Source organism: Pyxicephalus adspersus, chromosome 10 (assembly GCF_032062135.1).
Source record: "Pyxicephalus adspersus chromosome 10, UCB_Pads_2.0, whole genome shotgun sequence".
Classification (NCBI taxonomy): domain Eukaryota; kingdom Metazoa; phylum Chordata; class Amphibia; order Anura; family Pyxicephalidae; genus Pyxicephalus; species Pyxicephalus adspersus.
In genome coordinates this window covers 36,581,364-36,591,525 of record NC_092867.1, presented here as the reverse complement: position 1 = coordinate 36,591,525, position 10,162 = coordinate 36,581,364, and the positions used below count along the sequence as shown (strand labels likewise).

Below are 10,162 nucleotides of genomic sequence, written 5' to 3'. Positions count from 1 at the left end.
TACTGGTCAACTTATTTTATGTAGGGTGCCTCAAGTGCCGGTGACTATACTATCAAATATTGAAAAATGTGTGAGAGTGGTTGGCTGCACACTCTTCCCTGTATAGGACACTCATGGGATTATAAACCCCTCAACCAGAGGTGTCCAAACTTTTTGCAAAAAAGGTTAGATTTGGTGAGGTAAAAATGTGTGGTGGGCCTACCATCTTAACGGGTCTCACAGCAAGAGTCCTGTGCTGTCCTCTGTACTGTGGTATGTGCTGTCCCCTGTGCTAAGCATTTCTCTGTGGTATGTGCTGTCCTCTGTGCTGTGCTAAGCCCTGTCCTTTGCTATTCGCTGTCCTCTGCTATGCGCTGCCCTTTGTTATGTGTTGTTCTCTGTGTTTGCACAGGGAATCCCCTACGTGTGTAGTGGGCGTGTCCTGGTCGGGACCCGCAGGGACCACGCCCACTCCGATTCAAAAAGAGCTCTCTGCATGGAGGAAAGGGAAAAAATTAATGTCGAGAGAGCAACCTATGTGCTGTTCTGTCCTCTTGCTATGTGCTGTCCCCTGCTATGCTATGTGCTGTCCTCTGCAATAAGAAGTCCACTGCATTGCATAGTGCACTCGTCTGCATTGTGCTGTCTTCCGCTATACGCTGCCCTCCGTGCTATGTTATGGCGCTGTCCTCTGCTATTTGCTGTCCCCTCCTGTGCTGTCCTCTGCCATGCGTCGTACCCTGATGTGCTATGTGCTGTCCTGTCTTCCGCTATGGGCTGTCCTCTGCTTTTAGCTGTCCCCTGCTGTGCTGTCCTTTGTGCTGTTAGCTGTCCTCTGCTATGCGCTATTCTCTGTGCTATGTTTGCACAGGGAATCCCCTATGTTTGTAGTGGGCGTGTCCTCTCAACTGCTCCTCCCCCCATGGTGTTAATGGAATATCAATTATTTCAACCACGACCAGTTTATTCTGACACCAGCAGAGGGTGCTCTAGCACACAGTTGGCGCTATTGTCTCCTTTTCTGTTTTATGCGGACTCAGGCACCTTTCTGGACCCCTCACTTCCCACGTCGCCTCTGAGGACCTATGTAGTGACGTCACTTGGTCGGTGGGCGGAGCCTTGGCACTTCCTGGCTTCCTCTCCCATAGTCCTTTGCTGTGTCCTTGACTGTCATGGCGTCTGAAGGAGCGGTGTTACATGCTAAGGTGGCCAGACTCCTGAGCCGGCGCTTCGGAAAGCCGGTTCTACAGCCCAAAGTACCGCTCGTGCTCCGGGACAAGGTGTCCAACAAGAAAGTTAAGCTGACAGGTAAGAGGAAACTGACGGTGCAATGCTATGACACCACACTTACCTGTCCTTGTCGTGTGTATGGAACTCCACTTATTTGGCTGCCCTGCATATCCACCTCACCAATCTGCCCCTCAACCCTTCCTGTGTATATACCACCCCACCAATCTGCCCCTCACCCCTTCCTGTGTATATACCACCCCACCAATCTGCCCTGCACCCCTTCCTGTGTATATACCACCCCACCAATCTGCCTTGCCCCCCTTTCCGTGTATGTACCACCCCACCTATCTGCCTTGCCCCCCTTCCGTGTATGTTCCACCCCACCAATCTGCCCTGCCCCCCTTCCCGTGTATATACCACCCCACCAATCTGCCCTCCACCCCTGCCTTTGTATGTATCCTCCCACCAATCTGCCCTCCACCCCTTCCTGTGTATCCTCCCACCCTAACAATCTGCCCCGCACCCCTTCCTGTGTATAAACCACCCCATGAATCTGCCCTGCACCCCTTCCTGTGTATGTACTACCACCAATCTGCCCTGCACCTCCAGCCTGTGTATATACCTCTCACTAATCTGCCCTCCACCTGCTGCCTGTCTATGTACCCCCAACCAATCTGCCCTGTATTCTCTGCCTGTGTATATACCACCCCACCAATCTGCCCTGCACCCCCTGCCTGTGTATGTACCCCCCACCCCCACCAATTTGCCCTACACCCCCTGTCTATGTAGCCCCACACCTCTCTGTCCCAGGATTTGGGAGGACATCTTCTATACAGTTGTTCATGTCATTGGGTGTCCCCTCACCTGCTCCTTCTGGTGCAGCCATCTTGCTATATATAGGCAGGGCTTTGTATTCCTATGTAAGATCCTTCAATAAAGAAAACAATGAGCAGCACAATAGTGACAACACTGATTCTCCTGCCCCTAGCAGAGGAAGCAATGCCTTGTCTATATGTAGACATATAAGCACAGTGTGTGTGACATTTGTGTGATTTCAGCTCTTCTTCTCACACAGAGGCATCCTGTTTAAGTGAGATGTCAGTGTTAATGGCATGCTGGAAAGAAAATTCTTTCAATGACAAAGTCTGTTCAAATGAAGTCAAGATTTTCTATGAATGTGTGGCACAAGCACAGGTAACACATTTATTTTCCAACATTTTTAACATTTGTGTGTTTACTATCTATGTACTACTAGGTAGGAACATCTTGTGAGCTGATTGTCTCAACATAACCTGCGGGAAATCTACTTAGCCAAAACTTTTACTAGGTTACAACCATCTGTGGCCCCTAGTTTAGCCAGTAAAATTGGGTTTCCCATCCCTTTCTCCCCCATTGACAACGGTCTTTAAAACAAATAGTGATACAGACATCACATCACTACTGGAGTTCTTAATCTCACACTTACTGTGTCAGAAACTAAAGAAGAAATTGTTATATACTGTGTGTGTGTGTATATATATATATATATATATATATATATATATATCAGTATATCAGTACAATTCTAGTCAAGTTTTTTTTGGACAGAATAGGGAAGTATCTCTGCAACAAATCACATTTACTTGCCTTTGTGTAACTGCAGACATTGGGCCTGATTTATGAAAGCTCTCCACCGCTGGAGGAAATAAACACTATCAGTGAAGCTGGTTGATCCACCAAACATGGATTGGATTTGGGCCAGGATTCAAAACATTTGCTAGCAAATTAATTTAGAGATATCAAATCCAGGTTTGATCACCCAGCTTCACTGGGGAAAGTGTATTCTTTCCAGCCTTGGAGAGCTTTATTCAATCAGGCCCATTGTAGGAATCTTTCTCTTTAGAGACCAGTAATTTCCTTTGTTGCAGAAGGGGCAGGCAATGTTCCTTCTGCAATAAAATAAACATACTTGCCTGATAATGTTTTTTTTTCAACTGTCCTTGTTCTGTTCCAGTGTTGTCAGTATGTTTTATTGCAGAAGGGACCTCACCTTTCCAATCTGCAATGAAAATACTGCCGCTTGGGATTTTTACAATGTTGAACTTAAGTTCCACTTTAAATCCTGATAATCTTACAAACAAAGGTTTGTTTTGGATCCTCTGATAATAAATATATTATTTTATAATAAACCCTTGAAGCAGAAAGCAGAAGCCTAAACAGAATCTCTCTGTGCATATGGTTACCTAACCAAACCCCATTTTATTTCTAACTACAAGCATATCCAGTGTTCAACCCAGAAATTTGTTTAAGCCGGGTGGGAAGAAATTTTAGGTGGGTGGCAGCCCCTGTATTTTGACCAAACTCTTTGGTAACCACCCAAAATCAGGCGGGTGGGTGCTGAAAAGTGCCGGGTGGTGCGCCCAGCTAAAAGTGCCTGGGGAGAACCCTGATATCTGTAAAATCAAACGTTTTCTATATGCATGTTTATTAAACTCACTGTTTCTATGCATGTAGCTACAGATCTGCTTTTAAACAAGAACAAACTTTCTAAGAGGGGTAACACTTTGATATTTTTAGTCATATCCTGCTTTGTGTTGTACTTCTGGTTTTTAGGGATAGGATCTCTAATGCTGTGGGAAATTTATAATCCTAATAATTTTGTTCATCATTTTTGCAGGCTGATCGTAAGGCGGGCATTCATCAAGAACTCCCAGCAGGCATGTTCCCTGTAACCAAAGTAAATCAAATGCTAAGAAAGTTTCCAAATATTAAACATGAGATCTAGCTCTGCAGCCATAACTTGCATAGAACTTTATAATCTGGAATGTGTCTGTAGAACTGCAGAATGAACAATTCCAGCATACTATATTTTGGGCCCTATGTGCCTTATCATGAAACAAAAGTAAGTTTTGAACAACAACTGTGAGCTGTTTTTATAACTTGCAAGACCTGTTTTTTGCAATTATATACCATGTGGGTGTTTTTCTTTGTATACATTATAAAATGAGAATGGTTTTGCACCTTTCTTGAATTTTCCATTTTTAGGTTCTAGGTGTTATGTTGGAAATGATAAAGATTTGGTAATACAAAAATTCCTGCATCATTTTTTTTTACAGTAAAGTAAGCTGTAGTGATAGATCTTTGCTGTCTATGTGGATGACAGTCCTCTGCAGAGATCGCTGCTTAACTTCTGCTTTATGGAATGTAATAGACTTTTCTGTCCAGGACGTGAAAAAAAATCTAAACATTTCTACATCTTTCATTTTGTTGCTATGTCAATATAGATTGAAATAGGCTAAATTAAATTAGAAATTAATTTAGGCTTTAATGTAAATGTAGAGGACTTTTTGTTCAAAGCGATTTCTACAATTGTCAAACCATTGGAATAAATTATAATATCCAAAAGAAAGTACATTAAAGGGTTAATCAAGAGCATTGCATCCATCAGCAACCTACCTACATGCAAGGAAAACCTGCAGGATAATGGATATCAATCATTATTTTACTTCTAAATTTGTATTAAAGCAGCATTAGCTTGTATTTACATCAAACGTTTCTAAATGATAAACATTCATCCTGAGTACAGCTACATTTATTTAAAACATTTTGGAAACATAAAACAAAAAAACATAAAACATCAGTTGATTGTCATTGCAGCTGTAATTCCCATCACTATATTTCTCTGCTATTTTCATCATTTGTTACGGTGTTCCAAAATATTAATATATGTAATGTTTTTGTACACATGGCGTATCAAAATACAAAATCCATTAAAAAGTAACTTGGGTCGCCCTTTGGTTTTATTCATGTTTTACTTTCTAAGATATATTACACAAGATACAATAATGCTTGGATGAATGTGTGTTTATGAATGTTATATGCAGGTTGTTGTATTATTGTATACCAGTTACTAGTTTGATTTTTCATTATATATTACCATCACAGCACAACCAAGAACTACATATGATCGGCTCACTTGTTATTTAAAAAGTCAGTCTTACAATATTTGAGTGTTGAGGATTCTGATAAGCAGAATTGGCTAATGGCTTTTTCTGATTCACACTCTAAGTCTAGAATTCTCCTTTCTGTACTGGGAAATTTGTCTTTGTCTTCATCGTTCATAACACATGTAAGCTATAAAGAGAGACTGGTTTAAAGAGTGACTGCTGCATTGTTATTACTGGTGTTAACAATGTAGGATAATTAACTAGCATCTGAACAAAATTAAAAGAAAATGTGTTTACCCAAGGTGAAATCCTTAGTAAATTCCTGTATCCAGTAAGCATTCTTACTTCATAGTTTACTCATTAGTTGAATTGTCCATGTCAATGCAAAGGCTGTGCTCCTTTCCTATACCCTGATTACTGTAAAACTTGCTAAAAAAATAGTTTTAACAGATTATGTGCATTAGGCCTAGTTTACTTTAATGCCTATGTAAATGCCTATGTGTAAAAGTTCCAGTTATTCAAATTTACTGGTACATTTTACTAGAGTTTTACAGATTATTTTTTTTCATTGCATTTTTGGTGCTACTTATGTCTTTAATGTTATGGGGTCACATCACTCTGTTCAGCTGTTCTTCTGAATTGTCACCTTCTCCTACAGTGTAGACTACAGGTGGACATTTATACACACATGGCACGGCATGATCAAAAATATTTATAATCAGGTTACCAGATTTGGGCTATCATGCAGCCATCCATGAAGTAAATGCATTTAGAAAAGAAAGGAAATCGGAGGTTTTACAGAATTTTAACAAGCTCAATGCCATTTAGGGATACAGCATTAAGCATACAGATTTATATTCTTAGAAATGCCCATTCTGGACTGGTTCTCTTGAAGTTGAAACTTTATGCAGTTGTCCACTGAATCCAGTCTGAATACAGCCTGAATACAGCTGTGGTTGGACGTGCATGGAATTTTACTTTGCTTTGTAATACTGTAAATCTTTTAATTTTCCTGAGACATTTCAGGCCTAACATTTGTCTAAGTTGTCTGTCAGATGAATGTAAAATCCAAATTCCACCCAATTCAAGATAGAAGCCAGTCGATACATTTGAAGCTCATGTATTTTGGGTGTTTGCTTTTGTTTTTAAATATTACATGGAGCATTTGCAGTATTTCACAGGAGATGGTTGCAGTTTCAACCCGCTTCATTAGGGTATGCTGCCTTCAAAGAAATTAAGTGCAGGTTTTAGTGGGGTGCACCACCCGGAACTTTTCATTAACCACCCAGACGCTTTGGGTGCTTATTGAAAAGGTTGTCACAATATGGGGGGGGGTCGACGCCTACAGCTTCTTCCCACCCAGCCTAAAAATAGAACTTCTGGGGGAATACTTCAGTGCCACACAAAGGTAAATTTAATCTTTGAACTTCGATCTCCACTGCTTAATTCAAAGCGATAGATAAAAGCCATTTTTCAGTAATGCAAGCCATGTGATTCCACAGACAGTACAAATGCCACCCATTGTTAATTTATGATCCTTTCCTACTTTGCTCTTGGCTTTTGTGCAAGCAGGGTTATCAAAAGTTTACTACATATGGAAACAGATTCTTGAATTCTAGCTTTGTACTTATGTGGCTGTGACTCAAGTATAAGTAAATACTGATTGTTAGTAAGGTTTTGTGAGCAGTAGGAGAAATCCGGTTACCCGATATTGTATATCTTTATACATAATTGTCAGAGAATATCAGTGGGAGTGACTAATACAAGAGAAATCATTCATCTACAACTTGACAACACCATAAAGGAATTTATCTCCACAATGTGAGGTATGAATTGCTTTCTGCCTCACTTGGATACAGAATGACTTGTGTAATTGTTTTGCTTATTCTAAAATTTCTGTATTGTCTCATAAATCCCTTAGTAACACAGTGATATGAAGAGCATTATAAAAATATCTGCATGATATCACAAATCAAAGTGGAAAACTGTTTCCACTATAGAGTCAGTCATGTTTTTTGTGTCTGTTCAAAAATGACCTTCATTGTCCATAAAATGAGCAGCAATTTGTCATTTTCATTTTACTCTGGGTTAAAGAAATCGCCTGAAATATGGCCATTCTGCTAAGGTTAAATGTCATCAATTTTATAAGTATGAGTCATTCCCAGTAGTCTGCTGGAGAGAGAAAATCTGAAACCCTTTGCTTAACACTTCATTCTTTCTCTTAAAATCACAATTGAAGCCTATTTCGTGTCTTCTTGACTTTTTGATGGCACTGTTTAATATTCAAACTTATTTCAAGTCATTTTACTGGCTCATTACTTAAAGCTGAATTCCAGCTTTTTTTTGTACAGTAGCGCTGGCTCTTCTCCTGTAGGTTTCCTTTGATTTCATTTCACATTTAATCCTTTTTAAATATGCATTAGAAGCAGCAGCAAGTCAAAAACAACCTGACTGGTTTTCTGGCTGAAAGACATCCAGCATCATCTTCTCCTTTCTTGCTTTTCCTGACCAGCTCACTGTGGTATGAGGGTACTTGATCTGTCTGTTTTATACACAGAAGCACAAAAGTCAATGTCAGTGGATGTAGTGAAATGGTAAGTATTTATTTAAAACAAGACAAGAAACAAGGGACCAAGGGGAGATGAAATTTAACAAGCATCCACATTAACCTTTGTATATGGGAATTGTTCTTTGCTAAATACTAAATGAGCTTCTGTGGGCTTTGTTGGCCATTCGCATGTGACAATTTAATTAGCTACTTGATCCACAATTTAATAGACTAATATAAATATAAAGAAAATGTTTTATGTCATCTTTTAATAAGCCTTTTTTATTTACAATGTCCCAAAGGCGATCTATTTTAATTAAAGGCTGTGCTTACTTGCTCACATTTGCAGACAAAGCCACACATCAAGGTATCCTCATTCCCCTATGCCTGCCCACATGAGCACCAACATTTCATTTACAGCAATGGAATTGAAAACAAGCTCGCCCAAAGATCAAATATGAATGCATTAAGCACACAATAGGAGGGGTGGGTGGTTGGAACCAAGATATAAGAAGATTTAATGTAAGCTTAGAACAAACCTTTTACTGAGATATTGTGGCTGATTTATTAAAATTCTCCAAGGCTGAAGAGGATACACTTTTATCAGTAAAGCTGAGTGATCCAGAAAACTTGGAATGGATTTATTATTATTTTATTTATTATTAATTTATTATTATTATTAAGTTATTTGCTAGAAAATGAATCCAGGTTCATTGATGAAAGTGTATATTCTCTCCAACCATGGAGAGCTTTAATACATCAGGCCAAGTATGTAAGCTGCCATTGCTAACATTCAGTTTGCCTGGTTGGTGTTCTGATCCTTGACTTTCAATTATTTCTGAATCGCTGACCCAAAATGAGTATACAGCTCAGGTTTTCAGATAATGGTCATATAATTTACTTCATACCTGTTTCAGGTGTATGATACTACTGAAACTAAAAAATCAACTTTACATCCAGGCAATAGCATTATTTTTAATGCGTTCAGCAATAGCGGCTTTTTAAATCTTTAAGTAAGCAAGCAGTGGCAGGTTGGGACAGTTTATTCTATAGACTTTTACCTCATGGAACATATTTTATTTTAGTAAATGCGCAGCTTTTGCCTGTGTTATTTTGTATTCTTAGTTGTTTTTTCATTGTAAACATTTTTACTGCAACATTGGTGTTAAGCTTTGGGTATTAAATGCAGCTAAATACACAAATAAACTACTTTATATTTACCTATATATTTTTACAGTAAATACAAATTATTTATTTGTGTTATTTAGCTGCATTTATTATCCAAAGCTGAACTAAATTGTTGCAATTAAAATGTTAAAAATGAAAAACATCCACGATAATCCATGCAAGAAATTTGAAGCCTGCAACAATCCATAGCTAGGAGATATATTGTTCAGCATTTGTTCTTTCCTTGTTCTCCCTAATTTGTGGACCAAGGCCATACCTATTTTTCAGGGTTGTTGTGGTATTGCTGAATAAGGAAATAGGATTGCCACCTGTATGGTTGTGCAGTGTGGAAGGGTTTTGTAAATCACAAGATACACTGACTAGAATAAAAAATCTTAAGAGTAAAACATTATACAATACATATATGAACTTTATATTTAGATGCTTGTCTGTTTGTGCTTAAGAATGCATTCCAACCAATGCCTATTTCCTTTGGGTTAAGGGTTAGTGGTATGTGTAATTATTATGATTTGTTTTACAACTCTGTAGTTGAAGTCAAAGTTTGTAAGGCTCCCTTGGCAATATCTTCCCTCAAAGCTATTGTTTTGAATGACTGAGGATGCCCTTTATAAAGTCATTAGGACTGATAAATAAAACTGACTGCATAGCAGGAGTAATGAACTTCTACAGGTCTGTACCAACTACAGGTGATAAATAATTTGTAAATTTTGTCATGAACTCCCAGAGCTACAAAGTAACTTGCTCAAGTCCAGACTGCTAATGAATGCTAAAAAAATAAATATAAAATACATATACACTTACCTACATTCAATAGATTCTACTATAAAAATATCACTTTTAACATACACCTTCATGTTTTTTTTTATTTAATACTGTGAAAATTGTGTAACTTATGTCAACTTCTCTGTCTGCTATTAGTTACTGAACTTTGTTATTAGGGGTCTATTTTTAAAACAGAGAATCTGACATTCCCTCACACATTCCCTGGTGGGAATCATTTACTGTCATTAAAACACATGGACCTTACCTCACAGTTTGTGCACATATACAATATACATATACAATAAAAAAATACTATCAAATTTCTAATTACTGGATTAGTGTCAATGGTATCAGGTGAAGGAAATGTCTCCACAATTTCACCTGGGTCAGTGAATCAAATGTTGTTTGATATGTAGACTTCAGCCTGGTCCCACCTTCCACCCAGCAAACGTGTGCTTTTGATATTTGTTTGTTTGCTTTTTTTATTCTGCTATCAAATCCCCTGAACAAGTGTCTGCTGCCGCGAAAC

At 38.6% G+C, this 10,162-nt stretch overlaps 1 protein-coding gene across 1 annotated transcript; it reads left to right on the top strand.

Moving 5' to 3' along the window:
- Nucleotides 1–1,112: 1,112 nt before the first annotated feature.
- On the top strand, nucleotides 1,113–4,980 carry CHCHD1 (coiled-coil-helix-coiled-coil-helix domain containing 1). Its single transcript, XM_072423775.1, has 3 exons — nucleotides 1,113–1,287; nucleotides 2,285–2,403; nucleotides 3,866–4,980. The coding sequence occupies exons 1-3, from the start codon at nucleotides 1,152–1,154 to the stop codon at nucleotides 3,971–3,973; spliced, it is 363 nt and encodes a 120-aa protein (XP_072279876.1). The 5' UTR covers nucleotides 1,113–1,151; the 3' UTR covers nucleotides 3,974–4,980.
- The last annotated feature ends 5,182 nt before the right edge of the window (nucleotides 4,981–10,162 follow it).